General features: G+C 42.9%; 1 protein-coding gene across 1 annotated transcript in view; it reads right to left on the bottom strand.

Moving 5' to 3' along the window:
* The window catches only part of auts2a (activator of transcription and developmental regulator AUTS2 a), a gene marked incomplete at its 5' end in the record, with an annotated part of 286,453 nt that overhangs the window by 209,201 nt on the left and 59,195 nt on the right, over window positions 1-18,057 (bottom strand). Inside the window, one exon of the mRNA XM_079234783.1 lies at window positions 10,247-10,459. Within this exon, the coding sequence (XP_079090909.1) occupies window positions 10,247-10,459 (213 nt within the window). The remainder of the gene's footprint in view (window positions 1-10,246; window positions 10,460-18,057) is intronic.

Genomic DNA, 18,057 nt, shown 5'->3' with positions numbered 1-18,057 from the left:
CCAAGTAGGATAATGCTAACACTCTGCTGGCTTTAATCACTTCTAGCATTTACTGTGTAAGACTGATTAAACTGTGGGTAGTACAGTGGTAATACACTAGACTCTGTGTTGAATGAGTGGGAGTCTGTGATGTCTGAAGCCCTGGGAGCAGAAGTTTACTTTACTTCTGTTCATTTTACTCAACACCTGTACTTTGTAAAAATGAAAAACACATGGTCGCTGTATAGAGATGCTGCGGACGGAGTCTCTAACTAAGATAAAAGACATACCCAGAGTATATTTAGGAGAAAGAAGGCCATTGGGAAAAGGAGGTCAGCTCATGGATCTATCTCTTACAAAAAGCTAGGTGTTTTAGGCTGCGTCACATTTCAGTCACCACTCAGTTTGCAGTTATTTGGGGAGACAGTCTGCAGGCGGTCATGGACGAGGCGGGACTGGAACAAAGTGGTTGTGTGGGGCGCATGCTGGGTGAATACCAGGCCCCACTATGTCCTTTCCTTTCACTGGAGATACTCTAACAGTCAGGGCTGGCCCCACATGGGAATATTTCCCTTCACGAGCCTTTGGTTGTGCTCCCATAAATACTACTCTTTCCAGCTTGCACCTGCCCCCTGACCTCCTCTTTTACAGGGGGCAACAACGTGTAGCAAAGGCAGGACGGGGAGGAGGAAGAGGAAACACATGTCTGCAGATCTCTGTCCAGGCAGCCACCCTCCACATAAACTACATATATATAGGCTGTCCGCATGTGTGTGTATGCTTTACACTTCAATGTGAGTGGCCTGATCTTATGGTGAACACACATATTTTCTTGTCAAAGGAGCTGCTGTAAAACAGTATTCACAGCAAAAATCCCCTTCCCCTTTTATTTCCTCCCCTCAGCACTTGATTTATTGTAGAAAAGTGACGAACAAAGCTCCACTAATATGCTAATATACACATTTTCTTATATATTTTGTAATTTAAAAGCTTTTATTCTGAAGCAGCAAGATCAGAAACTTTTTGGTTTTCATCAGCTCGGTGCTCCAGCGCCGGTTATCCTCCTCTCTGCCCTTTGCTCTCCTCGTAGAGGAACTCCTGTCGGGGAAAGATGGTGATAAAGTGTCTGGATTGTCCCCACATGCCGTCCACACCTTTTCCTGATCCGATGTGATGTCCTGGGACACGGATGTCGGATGTGTACGGATTGTAAAGCCCTCCGAGGTCATTTTAATTTGTGATGTTGGGCTATACAAAATAAACTGATTTGCACACCTCACTGAGATACCAGCTCAACCACTCGGAACGTGGTCGAGCTGATCGAACTCTAATGCGAGCGAGAACCGATTTCACAGTTAATGGGTCCTGGCGTGATCGGCTGACCGAGTGCAACCACAGCCACTGTTCTAGGTATGCGGTCTTCGCTGAAATCCAGGATACACCTGATTGATATTTACAAAGCAATCTGCCTCTGCAGTGTGCTGGCTGCAGCAAGGAGCAGCAGGAGAAGCAAGAGAGGGCAATTATACACCTTATTAAAGTCTATCACTGTGCAGCAATACAGTACAGTGTGTGTGAAAGAGCTAGTATGTGTGTGTGTGTATATAGTGTGTGGGTCTACATCCCAGGTGATCCATTATGTTGTGAATTTACAGGTGTGTCTGAAATGTTCCTATTCAGGCCGATCAACCAATAAGCTACACTAGCAGCTATATATTTGATTTGAGGTGTTTTTGATCATCATCTTTAATGTGAAAACATTTTCACACAGTGCATCCTCTTCAGTAATTATTCCCCTACATTGTGGAAAATCAGCAATTCAGCGAAAGAAAAATGCATTCATTCAGCTGAGAGGATCAGTTTCGGGCAACCCTAGTTAAAATACTGTATGTATATAGAGCTTGGATTTTTTAAAAACCTTTTCACCTTCCACTATCCCTCTCTTGTGTACAAGGGGAAAACAGTGTGGTGTCAGGGGTGATCAAAATAAAAGGGCTCCTTAGCATGGATTTGCTCAACAAATGTCATGTCTAGCTAGACTCCCATTACAACGTGACATATTATGTGTAAAATGTCAGGGCAGTTTGCCTTGAGGTTGGCACTGGAAGATGTGTATTTGACCGTTTAATTCAAAGGATCCATCTTTAACGGCGCACGGCTGTATTCAGGAGACATCACAGTTAAAAAAAGTACTCTCTTTTTTAGATTTGGATGTAAAATTGGAGCCTCGTTGTGTTACAACATCACCATTATTTTATGCATGTGGTGAATATCTAGCAGTACATTTTCACTCACTATCCCTTAAGCCCTAATCTAGCAAAAGTATGTTTTCGTGTCTTTGAGAGGGAACAAAAATGTGACGAAATTGGAGCAGGTGCTGCACACAGAGGAAAGATTCCTTTTTTTATCCACTCAGTGCAAACTGACAGACACAAAAATGAGAGACCGAGAGGAAGGGCGAGGAGAGTTGGGAGAGAAAATCATTTTCAAATCCAGATGGACTTGAACTATCTTGAGCGTTCATCTGTGGGCCTCTGTGTTGTAAACGGCAGCAGATTGGATTAAACGGAAGTCTGAATGCTGCGCTGGAGTGGTCTGCCTGTGACGAGGGCTGGACAGCCATGATAAAGCTTCTTCAAACGCCTCCGGCCCACTGCCCGGCTCTGACTGACAGCTGAGATGGGCCCGGGCTTAAGGTGGGGCGGCCCTTTGGATTTAAAGTGCAGCCACTTAATTTTTTCCGCAAATTGACGGCGAGGGATGTCAAGTGTTGAGCGCCTGCGTCAGGTTGGACGGCGAGTGGCGAGAGCAGATGCCGTCTGTCTTTCCTTTCATTGCTCTGTCTCCCCTACAGCTACAGCCTTCATCGGGAGCGTGCAGTGAAATCAAACGTTTCACAGTCGTGCAAAGCGGGTAGTCCAACCTCCCCCCGCCCGCCCTCCCTTACAGGGAAAGTGACACTTCAAAAGAAAAGCGTTCTCAATGCAGGGCGAGCAGGGAGCGAGAGGAAAAAACAACAACATTAAACCGTTTTCAAAGACATGTTGGCCTAGACTTGTCAAACAGCATCGGGGGCCTGCGCTAATGACATGCTGTTGGCGGAGGATCGTGGTGAACACACAAGTCGTCAGTAGGAGATGCAGACAGGGCGGGTGGACGTATGTAGTTTGAGTGGTGGGAGTGTGAATGTGCTGGAGACCCGCTGGTAAAGTGGGAAAAAAATGATTGTGTAGTAAGTAGAGGAATCTCAGTGTCACATCTGAGAGGTTTCTGGATTTCTAGCAGCACTTACTGTACATCACACACACCAGTTACTTTACCAGCTACACACTGCAGGCCTTTACACCACGGGGCGCGACCGATAAACAACACGAAAATACTAACTACTGGCCTGTCAAATGCTATAGGTCTAGAGCAGGGGTGTCAAACATACGGCACGATTGCAGCTCTGACTTTACTAAACATATTGCCCCATAGAGCCCAGGCAGATAAACAGTGAGCTGATGTCTGAATTGTTGGTCTTTATGTTTCTAGTTTATTGTAGAAAGACCTTAAAATAGGGTTTACCATCCAAAAACCTTCACCAATGATTTAAACATAGAGAAATATTGTCATTATGTATGCGTTATTATGCTGTGATTTTACTGGTCCGGCCCACTTGAGATCAAAATGGGCAGCATGTGGCCCCTTAACTAAAATGAGTTTGACACCCCTGATCTAGAGCTTTTATTGTGAAAGGTTAGAGCTGAGGGAGTCAATCTGGTACGCGCTGCTGTTGCGAAAGGTCAGAAAAATTGCCCTCGTTTTGAAAAATAAATGTCATTTTTGCCTCATATTGCCTAATATTCATGTACTGTATGAAAGTCAGTGGCGGGCCGTGGATTTTCTACCTGCGCATTCAGTGCCGTCTGAGTCATAGTCTCGATCAGCTCGATAGCGCCTTACAGATACAGACAGTTATCATTATCATAGTTTTTATTAAAGGCCTTCACGTGAGTTGTTGAAGCTGTGCAAAGATGCTGCATACTTTTACTGCGTTACCACAAATATATACCACACAGTGCTGTAAAAACACTTCTGCACACTAATTACACACATAACAGATTGTTATCATGTGTGACACAAAGACCACAAAACAAGTTGGTCATGATTGGATTTGATTAGATGCAACGCTGTAAACTGCCACAGTGACAATCATCATCCCCGCAAACAGAATGGGGTTAGCATCTTATCTGACAATCAGGACATTGCTTTTCTTCGAATCTCTTATTGGCTTAGCGGATAAGCTTATTAAGGGTGACCCGCGAAGCTGTAAGAGCTGAACATTATATTGCAGTTTCACTGCAGATTAAAAAAAGCATGTAAGCTTGGCCCCGTCCTGGCAAAATCAGGGCTTCAGTCCAAACATTTACACAGAGTTCTGCCATCAGTGCTTTCAGCTTGATCGCATTACATGTGGCTACCAGCAGGTTGAAGCAAGAGTTCAGTCGAGGTGAGAGACTGATCCTGAATGACAATACAGCCCCTGGCAGGCTTAAGGCGGGACGTTTCCATCAGGTGGACCGAGGATCTACCCAGTGAGATGATTCGGGGAGCCAGAGGCCAGAGCCCAGAGCCCTCCGGTTGACTGGCTGACCGGGTGAGAGCTTCTCAAAAGAAGCCTCTTGAAAACCCCGGGGCTAGACACCGCTCTGCAGTCTCCACAGCAATTACTTCTCACCGCTGGGACCGAGACCAAAGACCACAGCTCTTTTTTGGTTCACATTTTAGGTGTGACTGACAAATGGGGGCAGCTGTGAAGTGGCGGCAGGCTTTTTACTTTGTCTTCTTAATAAAAGAGCATGTCACGTCAGTCCCAGGCCACCAGCATGACTCACATCACCACCATAGCACATGTCTTCACCTGGGCTTTGTGTCTTTCTAATGCAAGACTATTGAACCAACAAACACAACATGGGAGACGTGGTGGTACTTGTGTGCATACAAAAAAAAAGAAGAAAAAAGGTAATAACTCTTCATTCCAGAAAATTACTCAGAAAAAAAGGCTTATGAAACACATTTTCACAGTTATTGAAACCAGAGACGCACGCCACAGCGCCTGTGATCCCCATTACACTACGCTGCCTTATAATGAGCCAATATTACACCACAACCGGGTGACGGCGCCTGATGCCAGGATCACACTTAATCCACAGTTCATTTAATGTGCTGGAGAGGTTTGCAGAAGGATATCGAGGTGCAAAGCGCTTAAACTAAGATTAAACTAATCGCACTGCTCTTTTTTATTGCCATGTACAAATCGAGCTCCTGCTATAGATGTTTGAATGGTCGGGTGACATTTTCCTGGCATTGATCACTGCATAATACTAGTTTTTCCCTGTTTGCCTTGCCAATTAGCGTAGGCCCTTTTGACTGTCATCATTGTCAATCCGGTTCCACACACACACACACACACACACACACACACACACTGTTTGTTCACTAATTTTATTGACCTACAGTGGTAGTAGTAGAAGTAGTAAATAGTGGAAATAGTAAATAGAGGAACTGTGTCCCAATTGTTTCAGAACAAACAGATTCAGGACTTTTTCCACAGCATTTTATTTCCTTTTCTCCTTTTCCATCAGTCATTTTGGTTATTTTGTACATGGCTGACAGGGAGCACGAAACATACAGATACGGTGGAATATTTGTTGTGGAAATATTTAATAATCAGCATTTCAACTGACAAGAGGTTGAGAGGAATCAACCAAATATTGGATTACTATTCCTCCCAGTGCGACTCCAGTCCAATATAAATCACTGCAGCCGAAAGAAAGAAAAGCAGACTGCCAGACGGACGAGCAGACAGACAGGCAGGTGTTTGGACAGAGATGTGGGGGGATCAGTGTGGAGGGGGGGGGTCCAACCTGAGCCCTCCTTGCCCGCTGCCCCCCATCCCCAGTTCCAGAGAGCAGATGGGCCTCACAGCACGCCCCTCTGTTCAGCAGAGCTACCGTACAAAGCAGCACACATTACAGGGCACCGGTCTAACACCAGTGAGCTGAACACAGCCCTACCAGAACAGAACAACCACCATCAGTGGTGGAAACATGCATCCTGCCAGTCTGAGGTATGAAGAGGATGGGACCTGTCGATGCAGCAGCAGCAGCACCGGCGCAGGCAGCAGTGTGATATTTAAACGCCGGGACGGAACATTTCCTCAAGTTTTGTCAAAATCTGCCGTAAGGTATCACTTGGGACACACGAGTAAACAAACAAGCAAACAGACGCAAAGGAATTCCCTCCCAGGTTTGTTGATGTTTTCTTGACTTGTGAAACTCTTGGAAATAGCTTTACGCCACAGTCTGACTCAAAGAATATGTGAAACAGGCTCTAACACCCTCTGCTGGAGTCCTTCATGTCACTTGATTCTAACATCTTTTGTTTATGTCTGAAAGACACATTTCTAAACTTAACATCCATGACAAGTGGAAGTGAAAGTCAACCATGAACCTGCAGAAAAAAGGGAAAAAGAAACCCGGCACAGCTGTCACTGACATGCAAGTCAGACATTTATGCCAATTGATTTCAAACAAAGGTATTCCGTATGTAATGCCGTCTCTTTTCAGTCAGTTATAAGTTATAAGTATGTGATTATAAATCAACTATAATCACAGAGAAAAATCTCTCACACAAAGAGAGAACGCTGACATCCAAATCACGACACTCAATACTCATTGACCTAAAAGGTCAAAGACCTACAATACAGATTCCAAGTGACAATTAAACAAATACATAGCAGTGAAAAAAAGCTCTGTGCAATATGATAAAAGGGGAGAAGCGCTATAGACAGTCTTATAATTTGTGGCTTGCCACTGTACTCTCATCCATCTCTGCTGCAGCTTCCTCTATCTGCGCTCTTTTTCCACTGTGAGGCGATATGTCAGAGGCACTTATAAACATTTCTCTATTTCCCCCCCTTGAGCTTACAATATCTCATAGTTCAGTACATTGGGTCAGTGCCAGAGATCGAAAACATTTGCTGCAATCTGCAAGCTTGGCTGGAGAGGGAACAATAACAAAAGAAAGTGTGGGGGAAAAGAAAAAACACCTCTTGCTTTATTCAACACCAAATTCTCTCTCCTTCTCCCTTCTTCCCCCCACCTCCACTTAAAAGTCAGAGCGAACAAAAAGTGCTGATAACAGGCGCTCCCTCACCAGACTGTAGCGTTTCTAAATGGAGAATTAAACCTTGAGACGGACCTCCGACATTTAAAATGTAACCTTGTGGGAGGACAATGCCTTAAGATTTATTTATAGTGAAGCCAAAGAGAAGATAATAGTTCTGCTGGATAGCGCTGCAGCTTGTTTCATTGCAGGCAGGACAAAAAGGGGTGGCGTAGGGCGCAGATGATCATCTTTTCAATTATGCATGTGTCATAAAGCGTTGACAGATTAGGGTGCTATAGAGCACCGAGCTTAATAGATCCATCTGCATCTTGCAGGGAACAAAAACGTATATTAATTATTGAGATCATTGAGACTAACAGTCAGGGCTTTTAGCTTCTATTACAGCCAAACGCATTAGGTTATCATAATCATCAGAAATATAACCATAAATATAATTTCTGATTATTACCAAAGATTAAAAAGGGAGCCATTGTAACTGAGAGACCCGTCATTGGGGACTAAGCCAACATGTCTCGCATTTAACGCACCGGTTTTGTTGCCATCATGTCACAGCCACCTGTGATGTGTGTGGAGGGATAGCATGGCAACGCATGCCGAGGTCATGTTTGTTTGTTTGTGTGTGTGTGTGTGTGTGTGTGTGTGTGTGTGTGTGTGAGCGCGTATGTGAAGTAAGTGAGTGGGTGAGAATGTGGTGGATGTGTTTGCATGTGTGAGCTTGCATGTGCATGAATGCATCTGCAATCAGGGTTTGGCTCCCACTGCCAACAGCCTCAAACCCACTCCTGACCGAAACACACAACCACAGCCAACCACACAGCCACCTGCCAAGGTATCCAGCACAGACACACACACACACACACACACACACACAGACAGTGAAGCCAACAACACAAGATGCATTTGAAATGTCGGTGCCCATGAAGACATATTCATTAGCGAGCTGCCTCTCAGACACAAGCCTGTACTGGACGCAGCCGTCACAGCAGTTTAAGACAACCTTGGAACTGGCAGGTAGCACCATCTGTCCATTAGCCAGTACAGGGACTGACATGACACACTGGCAGCAGCGGTGACCCTCACAACAGAGGTCTGCTGCAAAGGCTGCGGGCGGTAGCCGCCGTACACACTGCATTGACACGGCTACCGTACGCTCTTCTGGCACGTGACTGGTTAGATGTAGGAGCCTTTCAAAGCCCTCGGGGACGCCAACCCGCCTGACTAATGACTGCAGGCCATTAGGACAGCTACTCAGAGACACAACTGCTTAACTGCCTGGCCAAGAGGACTGCTCTGTATTTGTCATGTATTTGTCATGCTTTTAGGTTGTGGAAAGTCCTCTTCACAAAAATATGTTATTTTGTACCAAAGGGTTTGTAAAAAATATAGTTGTGTTTTGTACATGGAGAACAAAACGCTGTATGGCGGTTAGACCAGACTGACAATTGAAAGGGCAGAAAGAGAAAATTATTCCTCTGAGCAACAGTTGAATAAGAATAGAAGGAAATCACCAGTCATTGGTAAAATGAACTGGAAGCTTAGCATAAAAAAAGTGCAGATTTCTGTGTCAAGTGCACAAAAATGCCTGTAAAAAGATGGAAGATTAACAAGTGTGTTAATATTGACAGCTGTTCTTAAAACATCACAATAGAAATAGAAGATTAATTTAGGGTTAGCAGTATTTGAATTGGATCAATGAATATCAGATATACACAATATGGACGAACAAAACACAGTGGTAAACTATTCAATCAGAGAGAATGAGCTCGGGTCATTTATGCATTCTTGGAGATATAAGCCTTCGAGATATATAATATAATAAAATCAATACAATGGAACTTGACAGCAATGTCTCGTTCCATTACTACCCCAACAACACACACTGTACAATGACCAGCGCCCACTAGTATGTTTCCAATGCTGTGCCTGGTAATGTGTGTCTTTGGTTTTCCCTCATGTCTGCTTGACCTGCATCAACCCACACACACATGTCCTTGAATATGCAGCTCAAGAAGACCACTCTCTCAGAGAAATGGCAGCGCATAACCTTGGAGTCTCTGCTTGTGTGTGTGTGTGTGTGTGTGTGTGTGTGTGTGTGTGTAGGCAATGACAGATAGTCCTTGCTGGCAGAAATACACCAATGCATCAGTGTAGCATAAATATTCATTAGTGACCTTGTGACCTCGCTACACACAGGAATATGTCCAGGCATTCCTTACACTGATATACATACACTCACATACTTATAGCTATATTCCACACCAGTCGAGCATTTTCACTTCATTCATTCAACGGGTACGAGTTCAACAGCTCACTCATGCGTGTGTCGTAAACGCATTTGATGTCACGTAAACAAATATAAAAAAACGGGATCCAGATAATGCCTTTTTTTTTTCTTTCTGAGTTGAAACAAAAACAGCCTCTACATGGAGTTTGACAAACCTTTTTTCTTTCTGCAAAAATGAGCAGAGATAAAGTATCTGGTGTTAAATCAGTTCAATCATATCCAAGCCAGGCTCTGAGCAACTGTAAGGAACACAGTTCTCGAAATCTTCACATTTCTGGATGCACATTTTACTGAGAAACTAAGAAATGAACTACTACCAATCAGAGGCCAATCGTCTCCGGCCCTTCCACCTCCGGTGACTGCGCGCTGAACAAGCTTGCATTGTGTTGTTTAACATCTGCCCTAACTACGGTTTTGATATCAGAGCACACGCTGGGTGCATCGACACAAAGCAACCGCTGAGCCAAGAGGAGAAATACTCAAACACTTGAACTCGCTGGGTCAACAACTGATTTAAAAACCATTAGAGGCACATATTGTTTTCTCATTAAGAATACGTTAACGTAAGGTAATACAAGATGCTGTGCTGAACCCCTGTTGCAGAAATCTAATAGCATTCCAGAGAAAATCTCTCATATATTAAACAAATGACATTAGCTTCTCATTTTCTCTCCATTTACTGAGAATAAGCACACTGTTAGACACAATGTCTAAAAGGCTCACAGCTCATAAAATGTACTACCTCACTACATTTGCCGTATATGATTGATGCCATTACTGCAATAGAAAGATAAACTATCGCAGACTCACCGTTGTGTGCTTCTTGTTCAGGTGTTTCTTCTTCTTCTTGCCTTGTGTGTGTGCCAGGCGGGGGTTGTTCTCCTGGTCTGAAGGCTGTTGGTGGTGGTGATTCTTCTTGCAGGGCTCCAGGCTGATGCCGTTGGGGACCCTGGCAGCCTTTTTCTTGTGTAGGGGCCCTGCCTGGTTGTCTCTGCACTCCTGGGGCATCAGTGGCAGGTTATTCTTCAGAGGAAACAGCACAAGAGAAAGCCTTAATTAGTCCAGAACAAACAATCTTCGGTAATGCGTTCTACGGCACAAACAAGCCTTTTAGGATCCTGCAAATCATACCGTCCATCAACAGTCGAATCAATGTTTCAATACATTTTTATACCTGACAAAGTCTGCTCATTAGCTCACTCGGGAGCTTGAAAAGAAGAGCCGTGTATCCGCTCATGAAAGCCCATTTTGGCAGATAGCAAATCTCCACTCTACAGAAAGCAGTGCAGTGAATTTGCTCCAAATTGAGGGGCAATGGAAAGAGGCTTTAGATACAATGCAGTATAACAAGGTGTTCTACACAAAGAACCGCAAAAAAGTGCTTCTTTGTTCCACTTGTATTGTGCCATTTGGTTTTATCTAAAAGTACACCGTAGAGAAGCCAACAGGAGTGATGAGGATAGAGAGGGCAAAATGGGTCTGCAGCTGGATTTAAATCAGTGATGTAACAGTTAGACCAATGTTGTCTGAGGCCAATGGGGAATCTTGGATTAGTTGATTTATTACTACTCTTTCTCTGTGCGCGTCCACCTTTTTTTGGTTGGACTGTCATAACATTCACGGTTCCCTGAGGATGAATTGTAATGACCTATAGGTAACCTAATGACTTTTCAAGAAGTGCCACCAGCAGGTCAGTTTATCTCAACAATCTAGAGACGCATTGGCACATAGTTGTGTTTGGACATTCATGGTTCCCTGATGATGTATCCTAATGATTTTGATTGTCACCTTAAGTTTACTCTCGTGCCACCATGAGGGCGAGGAATGGATCAATGTGACAATTGGTCCATGGTCCTCAGAAAGCATTGTAATGACTTCAGTGATCTACTAACTTTCTTCAGGTCACGTTTAAGTTTCCAATACTTTATGACCAAACACCTGAGAGACTAATGACTTTCCCAGCAGCCTCAGCTGTACTTTGTGTTTCGTGCTAAAATAGGAATTAAACATGATAAACATGATCTGCTAAACATTGGCATGTTAGCCAATGGCAGTAGCATCAACACACGTCTGCGTAGCCCTTTAAGCCCTAACCCTAACCCGAATAACCCTAATAACCCTAACCCCTAATCCTATTTATTGTTTGAGTTGTGTTCAAAGGTTGTACATCGGGATTATATATTATTGTAGCCCTGATTTTTATGTTTAATCTGATACCTAACATGTTTTTTTTTGGGTGGGGTGGGGGGGGTTTATACCATGATTTTTTCTTGATTTTCCTAATATAAAAAGGGTCCCCCTAGGGCAGGGGTGCCCACACTTTTTTGGCTCACGAGCTACTTTTAAAATGACCAAGTCAAAAAGATCTACCTACATTAATAATGCTTATATATATAAAGCATTATTAATGTATAAATATACAGAGTATACTTTATATTTACAATATTGGCGTACCTTGCATAACTGCATGAACCCTTATGACACAATACAATTCTGTACATTTTTGGTCATTACATTTTACTCTGAGGACTTCACTGCATGGAACCAGCAGGGTTGCATAGTCCGGACAGTAGCTGCTGGTAGTCAGAGTCAGGCAGACCAAATGGTCATCAGTCATGGTGGAACGGTGTTTGGACTTAATCTTTTTCATGTGGGAAAAGGCTGACTCTAGGGCTGCAACTGACGATTATTTTCATAAACGACTAATGACTATTTCCCATAGCAAATTAAGAATAGTAACTCAAAATGTTGGAATTTGAACTTCAAATGTATTTGAGTAACAAGATCTGAACATCAGAACATCATCATAACAAATAAATTAAATAGTAATACAAATTAAAGTGCAAATATGCTTTAAAAGTAAAGAAAAAGTACAAATAAAGCTTTAAAGGTAACTCAACATAGCAATCAAGCCTCTGAAAGTGCAAAATAACTAAAGAATAACTGGGCTGCAAGTGCCATTCAAAGTCCAAAAGTTTAAAAAAATTGTCCATCCTACCCGATAATTAAAGCGAAAGGGTTTAAAAGTAAATCAAAATGACTCATTACAGTCCCACGTCTTGCTGCGCCCTCCTTCAGGGGAACACACAATTTACACACGTTTTAAATTGTAATTCAGAAACGTGAGCATATTGACACACTCTTAGTTGGTTGTATTCTCCATGTTTAACAACATGGAGAAACTCCTGTATCTCCGGACAGAGCTCTATCAGCCGTCTCACATCAGTGTGCAGCAGGAGGTCAGAGTGGCTGCAGTCCTTCTCCAGATGCGCACAGAACATCCGTCTTTGAAGAGCTCTCGCTCGATTAGACGATCTTTGTTGCCACATCCGTGATCTCTTTCATGTTTAGCGTTGCAGCGCATAATGCTTGTTGGTGTATTATGCAGTGGTAATTAAGGAAGTCGGGGAAAACATCTCTTGATTGACATTAATTTGCACACTGGGAGCTGGGTTTTGTCGCTAAAGTTTTTTTTAAATTTTTTGAATTATTATTATTTTTTAAATGGCATGCGATCTACCCGCACTACCTCCGCGATCGACTGGTAGATCGTGATCGACACATTGGGCACCCCTGGTCTAGGGCTTACGGCCTCACAAAGACACTAGCGTGGCTGTAGACTAGTGCTCTCTGCAATGCCTTTGCAGTCATCAAAGTTGTCACTGCTTATGGTATCTACACATTTACTTCTACTGTTTCCCAATAAAAGCCCACAGTATGTATAACGTTATCATGCTCCTGTTTTGTAACCTTGTTGTTTCACATTCAAAGTGATACGGCAACGGTTGATGGATCAATTTAAACGGGTTTTGCTGAATGACATCACTTAACAAGGCCCTAGACGACATTCAAGCATGAAGAAGGTGAGGAAAAGATGAGGCCGAGTAGAAACTTTGACTGAACCGGTGTTTACCTGCGAGCCATATCTGAAGCAGGAAACGGATCAGCAGACGCACAGCGAGAAACATCAAAACATTGAACTTCAGTTTGCCTGTCAGCACATGAAAGCTGCACCAGAAGACATTTCTTTTCATGAAGAAAACCCAATTCTGAAAACAAACCGATAAGCTACAACTCCAATATAGCAGGCTCCACACATGGGGTTATACAGCTTGACAGTGCTGATCAATAGAACCACTCATCTGCTGCCGGGAGACCGTGTAGGGTTTCACAGCTGTCCACGGTAAAACTTATGGAACAAATCAGCTTTGTTATTTGAAAGGGTGACCTGTTTTGCTCCATTGTGGACCAAAGAGCCATTGGTGTTAATACCCCCAGGGAGACATTGGTGAAGCCGCCATCAGAGTGGAGGCTGGCTGTTGAAAGGGAAGGTGCAAAGCGGCCACAGCTGAGCTAATGACATGTCAGCGCTGTGCAACATGCTAATGGAAAAGCCGGAGAGACAAGGTTTTGGGTATCTAATGGCATCGAACTGAAATGGAAGGAGTCCGTCTGTCCTTCAATCTCAACAACTGTTCAGCCGATCGGATTCGCACTTGGATGCCGTATTGGTCGAGACCCAAAGAAGTGCAGCGTCGATTGTGAATATGTTTGGATGAGCAGTTCTTGAGAAAAGCTGGAAGCAGAAATACCAGAAGCCAAGCAATCAGCAACAAGCATGTTTTGACTCCACTGCCCTAGTTAGCAACAATGATACATGAATACTTTAGAGGCCCAGAAATGTGTTATATGCATAATGTGTGAGTTTAAAGGGTTGCATGTGTACTGTTATTGTCTTAACCATGATTATGGGATCCCCTCTGCTGTTTTTTCCATTCTTGTTGCCATGTCATATTTGATACCATGCGTTATTAATCCTCCATACTTGCGCTACTTGAAAAGTTGCCAATCTCCACAATGTTGCACACACAGAATTGATAGATTTAGGGGTGGTACATGTTTGTCGAACAGCACTCAAGCTGAACTCAACAAAACCCTGCGTCGGTCCAAGTTTCATCCCACAGCCCACAGCAACCACAGTGTGACTCATATTTGGTGCACATTGCACATGAGGAATCAAATCAAGGCGGTTTTCCACAAAATACTGGTGAGAAAAAAAATCTCAGGCAACAGTGGAAGCAGCAGTTACTCGTTGGAGGACCACCTCGAAGCAACGTTAGCGTGCCTGTAGAGAATTACATCACCAGTGTTACAGATATGCACGGCTGACAGAGGGATGCGCTAGAAGGGTGTGCTACTGGCACTGACTCACTAAACCATTTCTAAAGGCCTCAATTCACTCGTAGAAAAACAAGCGCATGCATCAACTAATCGTGTTTGCTTTTCCCACCCACGCTCTTCCCGGGCAAATAATGCAACATGACATGTATTGTCAGTGCACAGAATAAGTGACAAAGTTATGATGGGGCTGAGAGACGTGCCATTGTGCCTGACGGGCTCTCTGCCTGCTTCTACGCCTCCCAACCAACTGATTGCCTGGAATAAATTATGCACGTTATGTTTTGCCTGCCCACCTAACAATAGCGCGACAAATTCCTTATTTCAGCGCCTGTAAAAGAAGAAAAGAAAAAAAAGACCAATCACTTAATATGTTGCACTCACTAGCTTTCATTGCTGTGATTGTCTTGAATTGTGTAGAGTAATTACACTGAGCCAGCTGCAATGTATGTCTGCAGGTAGCCTTACAACAGGTTCCCATCTGGAAGGCAGCTATTTATATATATTTAACTTTATTTGATTCTTTTTGCAAATTTAGGGCAACGTTGTATCCATTGCTCACCTTGAACAACGTATACATTCAATAAGCAACTTTTCAGTGGAGTAGCAGTCATCTTGTTTCCAGCATTTACATTTTTTAAGTGAAAAATATTTGCAAATATAGATGCTGGATGTTTTGAATGATCGTATAATAGGGTACAATCATTTTAAAGTGAGGAATTATACTTTTTCTATTGAAAGAAAATAACACATCATTCATATGTCTTAAATCCGATAGCAAGATATGCTCGCAAACTGGATCCGGAGTCTATAAAAATGGTAAACTATCACATGCCAGAAGCTGCCTGCAGTAGATTAATATTGTGCACCGCCTGCACTTTTCTCCTGTGAAATACATCCACTGTGCTTCGTCTCTCAAGACATGTGGAACTTTCCAGGAGAGGTTGAATGAAACAATGGAAAGTTCTGCTTTTATTACGGTATGAAATATTAACTGAAATGAACCAGTGCCTAAAGGGGATGAATTGAAGGGACGGAGTGCGGTCAGCGGATGGTTCCAGGAGCGTGGTTCAATAATCACTTCAGCGTGCGCCGTCGTCTCCAATCACGCTCTTTTTTTTCATCTTTTGCTTGCTATTAACTCTTCCAAACATCTTCTATGTTTGGTAATCCTGTTCATTGAGTAGTAAAATATTATGCTAACTTTCAGTAGACAAATTGTAGCTATAAAATGATTGTACATTAGAGTTGTCACGATAACACAATTACATATGTGATTTCTTTGATAATTAACTTCATATTTGCAACCTGATAAGACTTAAAAATCACTTTAACAAGGCTTGTTTTTGTAAAAAAGCGTCCTCACCGGCACAAAAGTTATATATATATATATATATATATATATATATATATATATATATATATATATATATATATATATATATATATAATAGCACAAATTCAGATGACGATCTGGGAGCAGTTGATGAGGGACACGCTGCTATAAATCAGTAAGACTGTAGAAAGCGTTCTGTCTCACACTCTCGCCGGCTGCTTTTTCTTTCTGTCCATTTCACGTTGATGAGAAACACGGTGATGTCTGGTAAGAAAAGGGCCGAGTACCTAGATAGAATCCTAAAAATACATTAACACATACTTTTTGGTGGATCATGCGTTTATCTTACAGGACGGTGAATCTAATTGTATTGCCACATTCGGTCGTAATTAGACACAAATCACAGGAAGTCATTTTTTGGAATAGAACAAATAAAATGGGGCGTTGTGATACCCTAGTATCGGTATACCACACTGTATACAACACTATTCTACATACATTAACTTCACATTGTTGTATTTTGGGATATATGGCTTTAGACCAAGTCCTTTAAACAACCAGCCATCCTGTTTATTTACTTTGCACGTTTTGTGGTTTCCATTTGATCCGATGCTTTCTTATCCTGCTTGGCACAGCCGTTTCCTCGGACTCTGTTCGCTCTCCTTTGCCGTGCGTTTGTCCCTCCTCCGAGTGCAGGAGCGCTCTGATCTCAGTAGATTAAAACAAGCCGGATCTTCTCTGGTCTTTGCTGGCATTTCGAGTCACCAAAACGCACAAGCCTGTGAGAGGCTGTTCAAAGGGTCCGATCAACTTGTCTCGCTGACACAATTTAATTAGTTTACATAAACTGGGCTCGCAGCAGAAAGGAAGAGAGAGAGAGAGAGAGAGAGAGAACGATGGATGGTGACAGAAAACAGGAACAGAGGCGGCGGGAGACGGAGAGGCAGAGAGAGCACTCGAACGCATCAGAGGCTTAACGGATCTGGCTTCCCACGATACCGCTGCATTCAGCGCCGAACTCAAAGTACATCCGCACACACACACACACACACACACACACACACACACACACACACACACACGCCTCACATCTCTACACAACAAGCGACAAAGTAAACAATAACAGGAGATCTAATGAATGCTAATAAAGACTGATAAGTGCAATCTCTCCTCGAGGGGTACTCCGGGACAACGGCGCATATTAACTTCAGCTACCTAGTTGAGCAGTGAATTGTCTCTCAATCTTTAGGGAGCCCTTGACCTGGTTAGCACATTTTTTTAGTAGCAGTGAAATAGCATTAAGAAAGTGTTGGGTGTAACAAATCGATGGGTAATTGCCGTTTGTTGGAAATGCAACCAATTACAGCTGTGATCAGAACAGATGAACCAGATGTGTACTCGAGTAACCCAATGGTTCAAAGCTAGCTTAAAATGATGGTATGTTGTGGGGGCAATATTAGGATGTATAAATAGTATACCATAATATCTATATTTACATTATTTTCAATGAACAAACTAATGTTTAGGTTTTATGTCTGGATTTGGCACATCTGCTCATACCTGTTGACCTTATTGAGCCGTCTGTAATATTGTACGCAGGCTTGTTTTTGAGTTTCCTAATAATAACCCTTTAAAAAGAGAACATCAAAAGCAGCATCTTTCTATTCATTATCTATCCTCCTCACGCGGACAGAATACTCAAACGAGGATGCCCTTTGAAGACAGTGTTTTTGACAAAGCACACAAATTGATAATCAGAGTGAAATAACATACGCTCATATTTCTCAAAATGTTAGGATGTAACGGTGTGAAAAACAATGTTTTGCCAGGGTTTGAACCTAATTGAATATTAAAACTCGAGACCATCTTGAGATGGGGTCGCATTCGTCGCCATGGCTCGGATCACCACACACATCTCCAAAATCAGACTTCTTTTACATTCTTTTTATTTCGTGGCTTCAAAGACATCGTGATGATGAAATTGGTCAAAAGACAGACATGAAAAAACACCTGGCAAAGTATTCAGAACCTCTTCTGAGGTCATTTCCTCTACATCGGGTGTCTCACTCACAGAATCACAAGGTGGAAACAACACTGTAAAGTGGAA

This window comes from Taurulus bubalis, assembly GCF_910589615.1.
Source record: "Taurulus bubalis genome assembly, chromosome: 2".
Taxonomy (NCBI): domain Eukaryota; kingdom Metazoa; phylum Chordata; class Actinopteri; order Perciformes; family Cottidae; genus Taurulus; species Taurulus bubalis.
Note: the sequence above shows the minus strand (reverse complement) of the source record. Positions and strands in the feature narration are given on the sequence as shown.